Source organism: Fundulus heteroclitus, chromosome 9 (genome assembly GCF_011125445.2).
Source record: "Fundulus heteroclitus isolate FHET01 chromosome 9, MU-UCD_Fhet_4.1, whole genome shotgun sequence".
Lineage (NCBI taxonomy): Eukaryota > Metazoa > Chordata > Actinopteri > Cyprinodontiformes > Fundulidae > Fundulus > Fundulus heteroclitus.
Window position 1 is genome coordinate 28,882,821 of NC_046369.1, and position 15,790 is coordinate 28,898,610.

The 15,790-nt window shown below is 42.4% G+C and overlaps 1 protein-coding gene across 3 annotated transcripts; it reads left to right on the forward strand.

The window, feature by feature from the left end:
* Positions 1-252: 252 nt before the first annotated feature.
* Positions 253-15,704, forward strand: LOC105928906 (trichohyalin). 3 transcript variants are annotated; one of them, XM_036141406.1, is made up of 12 exons: positions 253-516; positions 2,860-2,927; positions 3,126-3,168; positions 3,292-3,437; positions 5,228-5,363; positions 6,691-6,862; positions 6,974-7,047; positions 7,145-7,221; positions 7,302-7,402; positions 7,690-7,778; positions 7,856-8,002; positions 12,791-15,704. In XM_036141406.1, the coding sequence occupies exons 1-12, from the start codon at positions 495-497 to the stop codon at positions 12,943-12,945; spliced, it is 1,230 nt and encodes a 409-aa protein (XP_035997299.1). In that variant the 5' UTR covers positions 253-494; the 3' UTR covers positions 12,946-15,704. The 3 variants fall into 3 exon arrangements, with proteins under 3 accessions (XP_035997299.1, XP_012721898.2, XP_035997300.1); XM_012866444.3 differs by having other exon boundaries at positions 5,282-5,363; XM_036141407.1 differs by lacking the exons at positions 7,690-7,778; positions 7,856-8,002 and having other exon boundaries at positions 12,791-12,950.
* Positions 15,705-15,790: the final 86 nt, after the last annotated feature.

The window sequence follows — 15,790 nt, forward strand, 5'->3', positions numbered from 1 at the left end:
TAGGAGGTGCTGTACTCCGCAGATAAAGCACAGCTAGGCAGAAGAAAAAGGAATTATTATTATTATTATTATTATTATTATTATTATTATTATTATTATTATTAGTAGTAGTAGTAGTAGTAGTAGTAGTAGTAGTAGTAGTAGTAGTAGTAGTTTTTTATCTAACTTCCTCACTCCAGTCCAGCTGGTGGCGGCTATGCACCATTACTGTTGGCCTGGCAACAGCTATAAAACACCAGAAGAAGAAGGAAAACGGAAGAAGAGTCTGCAGACCGAATCCGTTAACTGTGCATCCCTGGCTTGGTAATGAGCGATGAGCCAAAACAAATGAAGGGTTCAGTGTTCGTCTCAGCACTGCTTTGTCACTGTTCTGTTGATCTGTAGTTGGACTAACACAGAGAGCTGCGCGGCCATTGCTTTATTTGATCTTAATCTTGCTCCCATTGCGAATCACAGCGGAGAGAGGAGCATAGTTAGATCCCCGTAATTAAGGCATGATGGATCACCCTAAAAGAGGTAATAAATAAAACATTGAGGGCATAACATAGACTAGTATTTCACTGAACCCGTTTTAATATGGTTAAATGAAGTGTATTATTATAATACCTTTGTAACAAACTTGTAGTAGTAGCAGAGTTTCAGACCCCGCTACCTACCGCTCTGAGATGAATGAGCCTGAAATGTTTACATGATCGACTGGACATGTAAACATTTCAGGGCACAGTTATTGCACAATAAGCTGTTTTTTAAATGTGTCCGATTGTATAGTTATTACGTAGAGTGCAGTCTGTATAAAATAGTCTATGGTCCCAATAAAAAAAGTCTCAATGAAGTTAATTTATTGCAATTATTATAAGGGTTCAGTCCTTGGGCCCATATATACGCTTCCGATTGGTAAAATGATCAGACAGTACGGGATTAATTTCCACTGTAATGCAGATGACTCAGCTATATTTATCCATAAATCCTGACCAATCCAATCAATTATTTCGACTGCAGGCATGTCTTGATGACAGAAGTTGTAATCTTTGGACCAGAGTCCTCAAAAAATAAACTTCTTAATCAATCACTTAATCTGGATGGCATTAACTTGGCCTCTGGTAATAAAGTAAAAAACCTTGGTGTTATTTTTGACCAAGACATGTCATTTAAATCCCATATTAAACAGATTTCCAGAGTTTCTTTTTTCACCTCCTGAATATTACCAAAATTAGAAATATTCTGTCCAGGGGTGATGCTGAAAAACTAGTTCATGCATTTGTTACTTCAAGGCTGGACTATTGTAATTCTTTACTATCAGGAAGTCCACAAAATGCAGTTCAAAGTCTTCAGCTGATCCAAAATGCTGCGGCAAGAGTTTTGATGAAAATCAACAAGAGGGATCATATTTCTCCAATTTTAGCTTCCCTTCATTGGCTTCCTGTTAAATCAAGAATAGAATTTAAAATTCTCCTTCTAACGTATAAAGCCCTTCATAATCAAACTCCATCATATATCAAAGCTCTGATTACCCTGTATGTTCCTAACAGAGCACTTAGCTCTCAGACTGCAGGTCTGCTGGTGGTTCCTAGAGTCTCTAAAAGTAGAATGGGAGGCAGATCCTTTAGCTATCAGGCTCCTCTCCTGTGGAACCAACTCCCAGTTTTGGTCCGTGAGGCAGACACCCTGTCTACTTTTAAGGTTAGGCTTAAAACTTTCCTTTTTGACAAAGCTTATAGTCAGAGTGGCTCATGTTACCCTGAGCTACCTCTATAGTTATGCTGCTATAGGCTTAGGCTACTGGAGGACATCAGGGCCTATTTCTCTCACTCTACTGATTTCTACTGTTCTCCAGTCTACTGTTCTCTAATTTGCATTGCTTGTTGTCATTTCAGCTTTTAACTTTTTGTTCTCTTTCATTTTTTTCTTCATAGTAGGTACATCTGGTCTGACGTTCTTTTAACTGTGACATCATCCAGGGGAGTGAGATCATCTGCTATTACCATCTGATGTAGAACAGATTAATGGATCAATGTGTGCTTCTGTGCTTTTGTGTCTCTGCTCTGTCTTTTCTAAACCCCAGTCAGTGGAGGCAGATGACTGTTCATACTGAGCCTGGTTCTGCTGGAGGTTTTCCCTTCCCGTTAAAGGGGAGTTTTCCTCTTCACTGTCGCTTCATGCATTCTGAGTTTGAGGGATTGCTGCAAAGCCATCGACGATGCTGACATCTGTTCACTGTGGCTCTACGCTTCTTCAGGAGGAGTGAATGCTGCTTGTCAGGACTTGATGCAATCTACTGGGTTTCCTTAGATATGAAACTTTTTGACCAATCTGTGTGATTTGATTGAATTTGACTTTGTAAAGTGCCTTGAGATGACGTGTTGTGAATTGGAGCTGTATAAATAAAACTGAATTGAACTGAATTTTAACAAATTTATAAAATCTTTGTTTATGGGTCTCTGCTTGAGAGGCAACGTCTGTTTGAAGAAGAGATTAACTCTAAGGAATAAAAATAAACTAAATAAATAACAGCAACAACGGGTTTTAAAAACACATCTGAACAGAAGACTTATCCATGATCCTGTCATTTAATACCTTTATTATGTGTCTTTAGTCTAGTTAACTCCCTAGGGAGATCACATTATCGGACATCTTGTACACCCAGGCTCGGGGATATCAACTTTAACTTGCAAAAGTTGAGAGCTTGTGCAACTTAATCCTCCTCATAGTGTCAGAAAGCCTAACTCAGCTGTTACTTCACAGAGCAGCAACAAGGGGCGTCTCAGGTTGCTCCAGCACTATAGAACTCAATGTTTCAGCTAGAAACAGGAATGGATTTGACTAAGTATGTGATGTTCTGCTTTCTGTTTCTGTTGTAAGACATGAGCTGGGACAGTCAGTTAAACTCCATCCTGTCTGTAGCTGATGGCAGCGTCGCAAAGATGAGGGTGAGTACATTCATGAATCATAAGAATGTGTTTTGTGTGCTTCTAACATGCCGTTGTAGTGGCAGACAGCTCGTGGCAGTAATAGCATCGCCAAAATCTCCTGATTTAGATTAGAAATTGTTCCTTGCTTATTGAGATTAGGTTTAATCTGTCAGGCATCCCCTTGCTTAACAAAATTATTTTTTAATGTGTCAACAGGAAAGACTGACTTCTGCTGGGAAATTCCCCAAAGGAGCAGAAGGTGGGTGAACTATTTCAGATTGAAAAGGGAAATCCCCCCGTAGTTCTGATTAACTACCTCTGATTCAGACTTTAGACTTAAGTCATTTCTGATAACTTATTTTCTTCTTCTTGGGTTTTCCAGTGAAGGAGAGTGTAGTTTTTACAAATTTGGACCCTCCTGCTTCCCACGCAGCCCTGCCGGTCCATAAGCCTCCCTCATCTCTCGGTTCAGGTGTACAGTGGGCTGACCTTGCTGCCGTTCAGTCGCAGCTCCAGATACACAGCCAGGTGTGTGATTCTTTAAAAAAAAATAATAATAAAACCTCTGCGACATGACAGCCTCATGTGACTGACCAACACAAAGTCGCTCATCATTGTGAGCTGGAGACCAATGATTCATGGTCTACAACATTTTTGACAGTAAAAATCTAAAAGTTTGGTGCACATTGGTATTTTTCCTGTTTAAGCATGTTTTGCCATCCTGAAATGTTTCAGATCGTTCAACAAATTACAGGATAACTTAAGTCAATTCAGCCAACAGTTTTCAAGTTGGGATTATATTTATTAGGGTAACTAAGATGTCAAATGCAACCCGAGCCTATATGTGAAAAGTCAATAACTGGCAATTTTGCAGTTATGTTAAAAGATCAAAGCTGACAAAGATTCAGCTTATGCAACCAGAAGTTGCAACATACAGAACACATAAAACACAGCAGAACTGGTGATGAGCATTACTTTTTTATTTAACCATTAAGCATACAATTATGAACAAAAATTGAGTTGCCTTCATGCAGACGAACATGCAGAAGCTACCATGGATCACTGTTGTGGTCTGCTGCTCATGAGGTGGGCCGTATGCCTTTATCCATATTTTAAATGTTTCTTAGACTCCTTTTAGGTTTTTGGAAATCAATAAACTGTATTCCACCCTCTAAACATTCAGGATAACTTATGTCTGTATTGTACTTGCCCCTCTTACCACGTTTAACCAATAATTTCTTTTAATTAGATTTTCAATCTATTGAATTTTTTTTTACAAAATCCCCCTGGCTGCAATGTTTTCGTAATGTAAAATCCCCACAATGTTGTCTGGGGCAAAGGGCGTGCAGCTTCGGTATATAAGGACATTTGGGACACATCTCGATTGCTGATTGGTCAGTTGGTGAGCAGCCTCTAGGATTGATTGACAGGCAGTCACGTCAATTGTTATCCTGTTAGCAGAGTCTTCCACCTGAGCTGTGGATCTCTGCAGTTCCCCCCAAGTTAGCATGGGCCTCTTGGTTGCTTCATTGACTAATGTTTTCCTTGCCTCTCCTAAAGGTGACTTATCCTGGAAAATCCACGTTTTTAGCCCTTAAATACATTTTGTTGCATACTTTCTAGGAATGCAGAAAATTTGAATTTAGTCTCTCCAGGTGCTGTGCAGATATCTTTATGTTCCCTTTGGGTCATATTTTTCAAGCCATTCAGTTTTTTTCTGTTCTATATTAAGTTTATTCAACAATTACGTCACAGTATTTGCTGCGGAGCTGCTAAACAAGATGGTGGGACGCTCTGTGACCTGGAGGAGGGTGGGGCGTCTTGTTTTATCAAAACAAGACGCTCTCAAACGCACCTCAGAACAGGGGCAGAAGAAGGAGATGTGGGGCAACAATAACAAGGAAATGAGTTGTTCCATAGTTTTTTTTTTTTCATTCTCCGATGTGAGCTGTTCAGATCTTAGGATATATTATCATAAAGTAACTCTTCTAATTACACGTCCCTGACCTGTCGGCTGTGTTGCTTGGTGTCCGTGTAACCGTTTGTTCACTAATGTTCTCTATCAAACCTCTGAGGCCTTCACAGAATAGCTGGATTCATAATGAGATTGAAAAACACACAATTGTACTTTATTTACATATTATGAGGGCTGAATAAAAATACCAGCTACATTTTTCAAAACTCTCGATCGTTTTCCTTCTGCCTCACAGTTATTAATTACTTTGCGTTGGTCTGTCTCATAAAAGGTTGGTGTAATCGGTGTGGTCTGTGGTCATAACGTGATAAATTGTAAATGACTATGTATGTGTGTCGCTCAGTATCCCCCCGTTGCAACTATATCCCTGGAGTCTTCTTCTGCTCTTGCTTTCAAGCTGATCGAGTCCCTCACGCAGAAACTCCATGACCTGGAAAGGGAGAAGCAATCCCAGCAATACCACATTCAGACTCTGCAAGGTATCTCACTTCTGCATGAAAACTGCTCACCTGACTCTCATGCTAGATCTCATTATCTTGTGATTAAGGATTAAAGGTCATTTATGCGGTTATTTATAATGTTATTTATACAGCAATCCTCACAGGTGAAGACCACAAGTAAAAAAAACCAAAACAAATCATTGTGGACAGGGACATTTAAACACAATGTAAAATGAAAGTTATCCTTTTCTCAATTATAACAAACCACATTTAATCACAGATACTGAGATCAACATCACCAGCCAAAGACCATTTAACATTTGCCAAAAAAAAAAAAGTCAACTCAGACGTTGTGGCCAGTTTTCATGCTTGGGGAAACTGTCTAATAGTTGAAATTGATTTTCACAAAGGGACGAGTTGATTTGGAAAGCTATCTTCCCTGAATAACTGCCCTCAGGATTAACTCAGGTTCTGATATCAGAATTAGTTTGATGACCTGACATATGGAGGCATGAACTGTCGGTGGGGCGAACGGACCCAGGGCTGCGCGTGAGGTGAGGGTTGTGTGTTCACTGCCATGAGTCAGATCGGGGCGCTGCAAATCATGAGCTTGGATTCTGGATCTCCCTCTTGCATTTCTTTGGCATTTGCCTAAATGCCTCGCTTTGCCTCACTTTGCCTTTTGACTTAGTGAGAAAAAGTGCACCAAACACATTTTCATTTAGGTTTATTGTCTGTCAATAAATCATCCGAGCTACTCCATGCTTGCTTCTGGAGGGACTTCAGGAAATTACTTCAGTAGCTGAATATCTTGCAAAAAAGGAAGTAAGGAGGTGAAATATGAGCTATTGTTTTGAGGCTCATCAGCCATGATGATGGCATCACTTAAAGGAGCAGTGCTACATTATTCATGTGTTCTTTTACAGTTTATCCTCTTAAATTAAATATTCACATCTTGATCTACTGATTGTACCTTATGCAGTGTCTTAAACCTTTTCACATTGTGCCAAACTATAACCATAAACTTCAATACATGTTGCAGACCAACTCAAAGAACTACATAGTGGTAAACTTTGTAGTTAGGCCCCTATTCTAAAAAAAACAACCTATGTCTTCTTAAGGCACTTTACAAAGTCATTATACAGACAGATTGGTTAACGCGTTTTCCATCTAAGGAAAACCAGAAGATTGCATCGAGCCTTCGACTTGCAGCATTCCCTCCTCCTGAAAGAGTCCAGCAATCCCTCATACCGTGCATGCATGTAGCGACAGTGGAGAGGAAAACTCCCCTTTAACAGGAAGAAACCAGGCTGTCCCAGTTAAAGACGACATTGTTCTGATTTGACCACTCTGCTGCTCATTGCAGAGGAGGTGCGAAGTCTGCGCGAGGAGCTCAGGGTCAGGAGCCGAGAAAGGGAAGACCTGAGTTCAGGAGTGGAGCGAAGGATGGAGCAGTGGAGGATGGAGGTTGGACGGGAGCTCAGCAGCCTGCGGGGAAACATCGCCCAGGCCGCGTCGCGAGGCAACCTGGAGGAGAGGTGCGATATTTTTTGGAGCTGCTGCCTCAGCAGATCACGGACTCGGCACGAAAGCGGAACAGGAATGTTGTCTTGTCGATAGTGTGACGTCTTTTCCGTCTGTTGCTTCAGCTTCAGCTCGACGCTCCGTCAGGACGAGCTGCAGCACCTGCGGAGAGAGCTGGACGCGCTGAAAACACGGATAAGTGAGTCTTAGACACAGGCATCGCTCTGCTGTATTGATTCAGCCGGCCGCCCCGTCATTCACGTCTCACATCGTTTCCCGTCCTTTCCTGTTTGAAGGGAGACAGGAGGAGGACACGCACCTCCAGCAGACGGAGGCAAGGGAGACGCGAAGACAATACGAACGCAGCTGCAAGGTAAACACGGGCCTCGCCGTCTGCTCGAGGCTTTGTTGCTTGTGTTGCCTCTGATCCTCAGCGGTTGCTTTGTTGCTCAGATGTTGGAGGAGCTGACAGGAAGCTACAGAACACACAGCAGCGAGCTGACAAAGACTCTCCGCCAGTATTCTCAGACTCAGCAGGACGTCCATCAGATGAGGTGCATGCAAGCCTGCTTGCAGTTCTTTTTTACTAATTAAGAGATTATAGGAATAAGGTGAATGCTGGGTCAACGCAACCCGTTATTAGTGCAGACATGTGACATGTTACACTTTGTTTTGCCATTTTTTCATAAAAACTGCACCAAAACAATGAAAAACATAAATTCCTGCTTATCAAGCGCATTGCTTATCGGCAGATTTATCGTGATTTTGTTTTTGCATGACGTGTATGCTGCGTTTATTTTTTTATTTTGCGTCACGAGCTGCATCGTATCCCCTGCAACAGAACGACTGTGTCCGAGCTGAAGAATGAAGTGAGGGGTCTCACCCTCCGAGGACAGGAATCACCACCTCTGCTGCAGGCGGCCACGTCAGGTATGTCCATCTTCTTCTCTGGTTCTTTGTCCCTCAGCGAGACAAGCCCGTAATCCCATTCTCTCCGTGGCTTTCAGGGGCCTCGCCGCTCCTGGCCCCTCCCAGCAGGAGCAGAGGGCTCAGGTCTGACGAGGCAGATTCGGACTCTGAGGATTTTAGCCCGACCCCGAGTCTCGCAGAGATCAGCTCTGATGATCTGTCCTGGCTGGAGGACAAAGACCCCGGTAGGAATACGCGGAGTTGAGCAGAACCATTTATAATCAATCTAGTTATGGTTTTTCGTATTTCTTGACTTCAATGTACTTTATTGGATAAAACCCCCCACAAACGATTGTGAAGTGGAACGAAAACCAAGAAACAAATCTGCTTGTGATGCTGGCATGGGTGTTTTTTTAGAACTGTTATCCACTTCAGGAGTGCGTATGTAACAAGGTCTGGCTTTAAAAACACAACTTTGAATGTTTGGCTAAAGGATGCAGCCAATGATAGGCTAGCAGGGGTGTCAAACCCCAGTCCTCAGTTTCCTGCAACTTTTTGATGTATCCCAAGCCCAATACACCATAAATAAAGGGCTGAATTTCCTCCTCATGTGCTGAAGTTCTACACAGCCCTGCTGATGACCCGATTGTGTGATTCAGGCGTGCTGACAGAGAGACGCGTCTAAAAGTCGTGGGTCACCGGCCCTCGAGGACTGGATTGTGTGTGGGTCAGGTGCATCTAAGAGCAACTTGTCCTGGTGCCGTCTCTTTAAATGCAGAGGAAGGACTTCACACCTTGCCTTCCGCTCCACCCCGTTTGGTAATTTTTGTAGCATGTTGGGGGATGGCAGAATGAATAAGTGAACATTTTGACTCATCCACTTGTAGCTTTGGCATCCTTTAGCTTGGACTAAAAGAATCGACGTTCTGTAAAACAGCCACAGGTATCAGGCGGTCTAATGGGTTTATTGGAGTTGATGAATTACAACTAATATCAGAATTGAAATATTTGGGTGTGCTGTTAGACACCACACTCTCCTTTGAAAGGCGTATAAAAATGATAACACAGAGAATTAAATACAACGTTTCTAATTTGAATGAAATAAGAGGATCACTGATGAACAAAGCCGCCCTGATGTTTTTGCACTGTATGATCTTTTCCATGGAAGCTATTGTATAACCAGCTGGTCCCTGACAGGTGTTACAATCCTGAAGCCAATAGTGAGGCTATAGAAAAAAAAGCATTGAACATTTTGCATAAAAAAACAAAACATTTATTTATCACCATTGTAATATTTTGTGAAAACATAATTTATTGAGACAGACTGGCGACCTGTCCTGGGTGTACCCCGCCTCTCGCCCAGTGTACGCTGGAGATAGGCACCAGCAACCCCTGCGACCCCATGAGGGATAAAGCGGATCAGAAAATCTAAAAAAAGGCCTGTCTTGTCTATGAAAGCTTACGTGGGCTGGCCCGACCACAGCTGAAGGGCAACATTAAATAGAGGACGACAGCGTCACGGACCAATAGAGTCATGAGTAGACGAGCTTGTGAGGCACCTATGAGAAAAACTGCATTTGGTCAAATACAAGGGCTGTGGGCAGTGGAATAGTCTGCCAGCTTTTGTAAGGGAGGCTTCAAGTTTTACAAGATTCAAGAATTATCTTAAGGAATGCTTAAGGTCATCTCAAACTTTTGAGCATATTTTATAAGAACTCAGATCAACACTTAGGGCATGGACAATACATCTCACACTTTAGGGCTAGTGCAAAGTTCAATAAAATGCTACAACTACTCTTTTGAGTATATTATTGCTCCTGTCTGTCCGTCCTGAGTGTAGTTTGCTGTTATCGGTGACCCTGACATACTGTTTCTGTTTGGCCTGTTTGTAATGCATGTGTCTTGTGTTTCTTTTATTTTAAATTTTATTTTAACATCAACCTGTCCAGGGACTACAGATGGAAATTAGCATATTTATTTAACAGAAAGGAGGTCCATCACCTTGTTTAGCAGCTCATCAGCATATACTGTCATGCAATTGTTGAAAAAACAAAATAGAGAATAGAGAAAACTGAACGGCTTGAAAAATATGACCCAAAAAGAATATAAAGATACACTGCCTGGCCAAAAAAAAAAAAAAAAGCCACGACCAATAAAAAAGGACACACATTAATATTTTGTTGGACCACATTTAGCTTTGATTATGGCACACATTCGCTGTGGCATTGTTTCGATAAGCTTCTGCAATGTCACTAGATTTATTTCTGTCCAGTGTTGCATTCATTTTTCACCAAGATCTTGCATTGATGACGGTAGAGTCTGTCCGCTGCACAAAGCCTTCTCTAGCACATCCCAATGGTTCTCAGTGGGGTTAAGGTCTGGACTCTGGTGGCCAATCCATGTGTGAAAATGATGTCTCATGATCCCTGAACCTCTCCTTCACAATTCAAGCCCGATGAATCCCAGCATTGTTATATTGGAATATGCCCGTACCATCAGAGAAGAAAAAAGTCTATTGATAGAATAACCTGGTCATTCAGTATATTCAGGTCAGCTGACCTCATTCTTTGAGCTCATAATGTTGCTAAACCTAGACTTGACCACCTGCAGCAACCCCAGATCATAGCGCTACCCCCACAGGCTTGTACATTAACACTAGGCATGATGGGTGCATCACTTCGCCGGCCTCTCTTCTTACCCTGATGCACCCATCCCTCTGGAACAGGGTTCTTCCATTGCTCCAGAGTCCAATCTTTATGCTCCCTAGCAAATTCAAAACTTTTTTTTCTGGTTAGCGTCATTGATTAGGGGTTTTCTTAAGGCTACACAGCTGTTCAGTCCCAAACCACTTAGTTTCTTACACATTGTGCGTGGGGAAATGCTCTTACTTTCACTATTAAACATGGCCCGTTATACTGTTTTTCTTTGATTTGATTTCACCAAACGATTTCACCAATCCTTAAATGATCGGCAATAACGATCATTTAAGGATTTTTTTTCTGGCCACATTATTTCCTCAAAGACGATGGGTCCCCACTATACTTCCAGTTTTTAATAATGTGCTGGACTGTTCTTAACCCAGTTTTGATCGTTTCTGAAATCTCCTTAGATGTTTGCTCTGCTCGATGCCTGCCAATGATCTGACCCTACTGAAACAGACTGCTGTGTTTTCCTCATCCACGGGATGTGTCGTTCCACATGGTTGTTGAAGAAATGAGAAGCAACTCATCGCATAGTTGGGGTTAAATCACTTGTTGCCAGCTAAAACATAATTATCCAGTGGGAGGCTCGTACCTATTTGCTTAGTTAAATCCAGGTGGCAACTTTTTTTTGGCCAGGCTGTGTATATTTGCAGCTCTCAGACAGACTACATTCATTACACATAAGCACCTTATTACCTCATTATTTGTTATCTGTGACTCATGAAGGACTACTAGTCCATACAAACTTTTGAATCTTCATCTTTATAACGTTTGTAATCTTTTGAACAGTATAATGACAAAAAAAAAAACACTGTAACCCTTGTTCATTGCCTGTTCGTTTGTCTTTTATGTGTACTCTTAGCCGGAGTCGCCGCACGGTGACAATAAAGAATGTTTGAATTTACATTTTCTGCATTCCTAGAGAGTCCAAGAACACAACAAACTCTGTTTAAGGGCTAAAAAACCTGATTTTTGCAGGATATATCACCATAAAATCATACAATCGTAAAAGGTCCTAAATTCAATCTAGCTAAAGTTACAGAAACTATGGTCATATTATTGGAAACGGTTCAATGGTAACAGGTCATGTCTGTTTAAACGTCTCCATAACTTTCTGCCTGACCTGTCTGCTGTGCTCCTTGGTCCTCCTGATCTGTTCACTGACGCTCCCCAACGAACCTGTGAGGCCTTCACAGAACAGCTGGATTTATACCGAGATTAAATTAAACAGTGAAGGACTCAAAAGTAGTTGACTGCAGAGAGTTATTCATTTTACTGGATTTTATATAGACGTGTCAGAGTAAAATGGTTTGACTACAAATGTTTAAATGCTAAACCTTTGCAAACCATGTATCCTTTACTTTCCACTTGTGCAGTATAAAACACGTTGAGGTTGGTGGGTTTAACTTGAGGAAATGTGGAAATGCATCCAAGCCCAGTTTTCCACCGGCGAACCTGGCAGTTCAGCGTGCCGAGGCGTCCTCCTGGACGTGCTCAGAAACGGGTTATCAGTGTGGGAACACAGAACATTGTGCAGCGCACCGCAGGGCTACAGTCTGTCAACAAGACGGGACATGTAGTTTCCCAGTCATGCCTCCCCCGCACACCTGGCTCAAACTCTCCAACAGATCCTAGCAGATCTGACTCACATAGAGGGGCAAAAGGCATTGTTGGCCATTTTCGAATTGGCTTTTATTAATAGGCTGTTATTTTTGCTATTACGTTTGCCACCCTAATATCTGCGTTTGCTGATCGTCTGGTGAAGTTGGGGAAGGAACTGCAGTCTTTCTAGCCGACATCGGACCACAGATTGTTATTCCTCGATTTGGCTTTCAGGTTTCTCCCTTCAGATTCATCAAGAAAACATATAATTGTACTCTAAAATAAACAAAATATTTGATGCAGGAAAGACTTAAAATATGACTAGAGCTGAAAATGATGCACAGCAGCAGTCCCGCCGTGTTCCTCCATGTGTGGATAAAGCTCATAAGCTGTTGTTCCCAGTCCAACGGGCCTTCGGTGGGCAGTTTAGTTTCCTGTGTGTCTGTGCGGGCCGTGCACTGGTCACCCCTGAGACTTCCCGTAAACAGAGCATTGCCGTTCCCGGAAATGATTGCAATCTGCGCTGAAATCTTTCCCACAGCAATCTGGGCCTTTCAAAGCGGGATAACGTGCATTCTCGCACACACCAGCACAGTCCTGCAGACGGAGATGGATAATTGTTCACAGTTGTTCACCAACTGAACGCGGTCCAAAAATAATCCCGCATGACCAACAGTAACCGGTGACTTTCATTCACAAATTAACAGCGACTTTCTTTGTCTCTGGCAGCTCCGCGACGACGGGCCCCTCCGAGCGTTCGGTCCACACCGAGTGATTTCGCTGGTCCGGGATCTGATGCGGAGGACGGCGGTGACGATCTTCTCGACGGCGTGGATGATGATGACCGAGAGTTAGAATCTGACTTGAGTCTTAAGGACCTTTAATGGGGAAATAAAAGAAGATATTTTCTTTATCTGCTGGGAAGCAGTTAAAACCGGGGCGTTTACACGCCGCTTGAATAACAAGCTTCTGAAAATTAAAGCGAGCGAGACAAAACACGCAGGCATATGGCTCTGTTCCTCTGTGGCCCCGCGAGAAAGGGAAAGAAAATACCGCACGATCACTCTGAATGCACAAGCCACAGAGTAAAGCACGGCGGCGGCAGCGTCATGCTGTGGGGACGCTTTTCTTAAGCAGGGACAGGGAAGCGGGTCTAATTTGACAGGAAGATGGATGGAGGCAATCTTTGTAGGAAACCTTGGATATTTTGTAAGCGCTGTCTTTACCATACAGGAAAACATAGTTTTTTTTTAAATAGTTTTTTAAATGTCTTAAAATCCTAGTGTTGTTTTTTTTGTTTGTTTTTTGTTTTTTGCTAGAAGTGTCAAGACAGATCCCACAATGCCAGAGGGGATTATCTAGACCATCTATGTACAATGTGACGATTTTCAGAAAATAGTTCCTCATTCAAGTCAGTTTGAGGTACCGTTGGGACTTTAGCCGCATGTTCCAACGAATACAGAGCTGTGAACAAAAAAAATAAAAAAAATAATAAAAACACAGGAGGCTGGCAGCTGTTCAAAGATGGCTTTGAATAAGCCCGTCTCTGACTCGTTTCATGATGTCTAGCTGTAAAGCCAGCAAACAGTGGTTTCAACATAAGCCAGCCAAGCTACATTGTGTGCAATAGTTGCCACAGCTTCTGCCCCCATGCAGCTCTGACAATAAATCACAGCTTCTAACACAGTGGCAGACTGATTATAAACCACAATGTTTGATCTTTAGGCAAGGGACCACTAAAACGTTTCTTATTATAGCTTGTTGGGGGAGGGGGGTACGGCTTTGATGCGGGGAAGTTTGCTCAAAGGAACCGTGGGATCCGTGGTGAGATGCAACTGATCTCTGGTTTGTTAAAGCAAAAGACAGTCCAAGTTGCCCTAAACCACTGTCTTCAGTGGATCAGATAACAAGAAGCAGAGAAATGCTCACTAACCGACCCGTAGACAACTTTTTTTACTACTCTAGTGCAGTAAAAAAATAAATAAAAAAAATCCCAGATACCGTTGGCCTCAAAGTTTTAGCTATCGTGGGTGGCACGCCGTCAGAATCCATTACTCGGCCCCGTGTGGTCGAGTAATGGATTTTAAATGGCCGTCTTATCCTCCTATGGAGCGCTCTCCAGGCCAGAAGGAATCCTGTGAGGGCTGCGTTTTGGCTCCTCTTAAAGCGGCAGAGGCAGAGAGAAATTGAAAACCATTATCGATCTTTAAGGAGCCGTGCTCTCGCCCCACACAAGACAGACGATGGTCTGTTTGTGTCGTCATGTCTGGCATGGATCGCCCTGGTTGTTGGGCTGGTCAACACTCATCACGTCCACGCTGTATGCTGCTGACAGGGAGGTTTTTCTCCCTGTGTGCTGCATGAGGCTCACACAGTTCCTCTGCTTCAACTGTAATAAAACACAGCTAGAAATCCAACAAACACAAGACTGAATCTAGTGTGTAAAGCATTTACAAAGACACCTACAGCTTTGACCACATTTATTGACTCCCTTGTTAAAGATGTGCAAACTATTAGTCCATGAACATGAACTCACGCTGACAAGTTTAGAACAAGCCAACCTTTTAATTTAAGTACATTTGTTCAGTATGTGATAAACATCCCACCCGGGTAAATGCTTTTGTTTTCTTCTTTAAAAAACCAGTGGCTCTGAGAGTAATAACAACAATCACGTTCAAATAAACAACTCTTTTTCTTTAGGTTAAACTTTTCTGAGTTCATTGGTGTTTCCGTGACCTTTTTATTTCTTAATCAATGACTTTAAGATTCTGTCTGGCCCCATTTCTCTTCCAAAGCTTGTGGAAACCTTATTGAGAGCACCTGACACCAACATTTGAAATACCACAGCATTTGGGGAGGGGGACAAGAACTGGTGGATTCTAAAAAGAGTTGGTCATCAGTCAGTTTTTCAACAGGATCATGAGCTAATGGTTCCTCGGTCCATGGTTCCATGGCCATCGCGCTCCCCATACCTATTTCCAATAGAAAACCTGAGGGATGAGCTGAAGTGAGCCTAAGGCAGGACCCAGGAGTCCGGACGATCTAGGGAGAGCGTGCAGAGCGGAATAGATCCTGCGTTCACTTTATGCTTCAACCTTGTGAAAAGTTAGAGGAGACTAAAGGCTATAGCCATAAGGAAGTTGTGCCAAGTATTACCAACATTCTATCCTTCAAATATATAAGGTGTCTATTATCATAAATTAATGAACTAGGAGGAGACGTGAACCCTTCCAATGGGAAGCAGAGGACGATTGCTTCCGCAAAGTCCATTCATTTCTGATAATGGACACCTTGAAGGGCATTATCCTGCTTATACCATGGTCACTTACGATATAAATATTAAATCAGTTATCAATACTTTAATGTTTTTCATAAGAAGCGGCTGAGGTAACCAGCTCTCTGTGTTGTCCACTCTGTTACCAGCTAACGTTTGAGCCAGCGCAATAATTTAGCACAATCAGGCTATCGGGACGTTTTTATAAGTGCCTTATAACACTTTTTAACGGACACCCTGCAGCCAATCAGAATCGAGTATTCACTCAGACCTTGGAACAAATATATTGTTTGAAACAAAGCTCGAAAAGAAACAGACATTTGTTCCTAAAGTTCCATGACAGCCCATGAATAAAAACCATTTTCTTGACATTTTGTGTTTATCTGCCTGCTATTGTTCAGTGTTGCTGGTGTGAAGCACAGCATTGATGCACGCAGGGAGGCTCTGTGCATGTT

Bases quoted from the DNA above. Each gene is read 5' to 3' on its own strand.
- LOC105928906 (XM_036141406.1), top strand. From the start codon at position 495: ATGATGGATCACCCTAAAAGAG. The intron at 2,928-3,125 runs GTGAGTACATTC...ATGTGTCAACAG, and splicing joins GCAGCGTCGCAAAGATGAGG to GAAAGACTGACTTCTGCTGG. The intron at 6,863-6,973 runs GTGCGATATTTT...CTGTTGCTTCAG, and splicing joins CGAGGCAACCTGGAGGAGAG to CTTCAGCTCGACGCTCCGTC.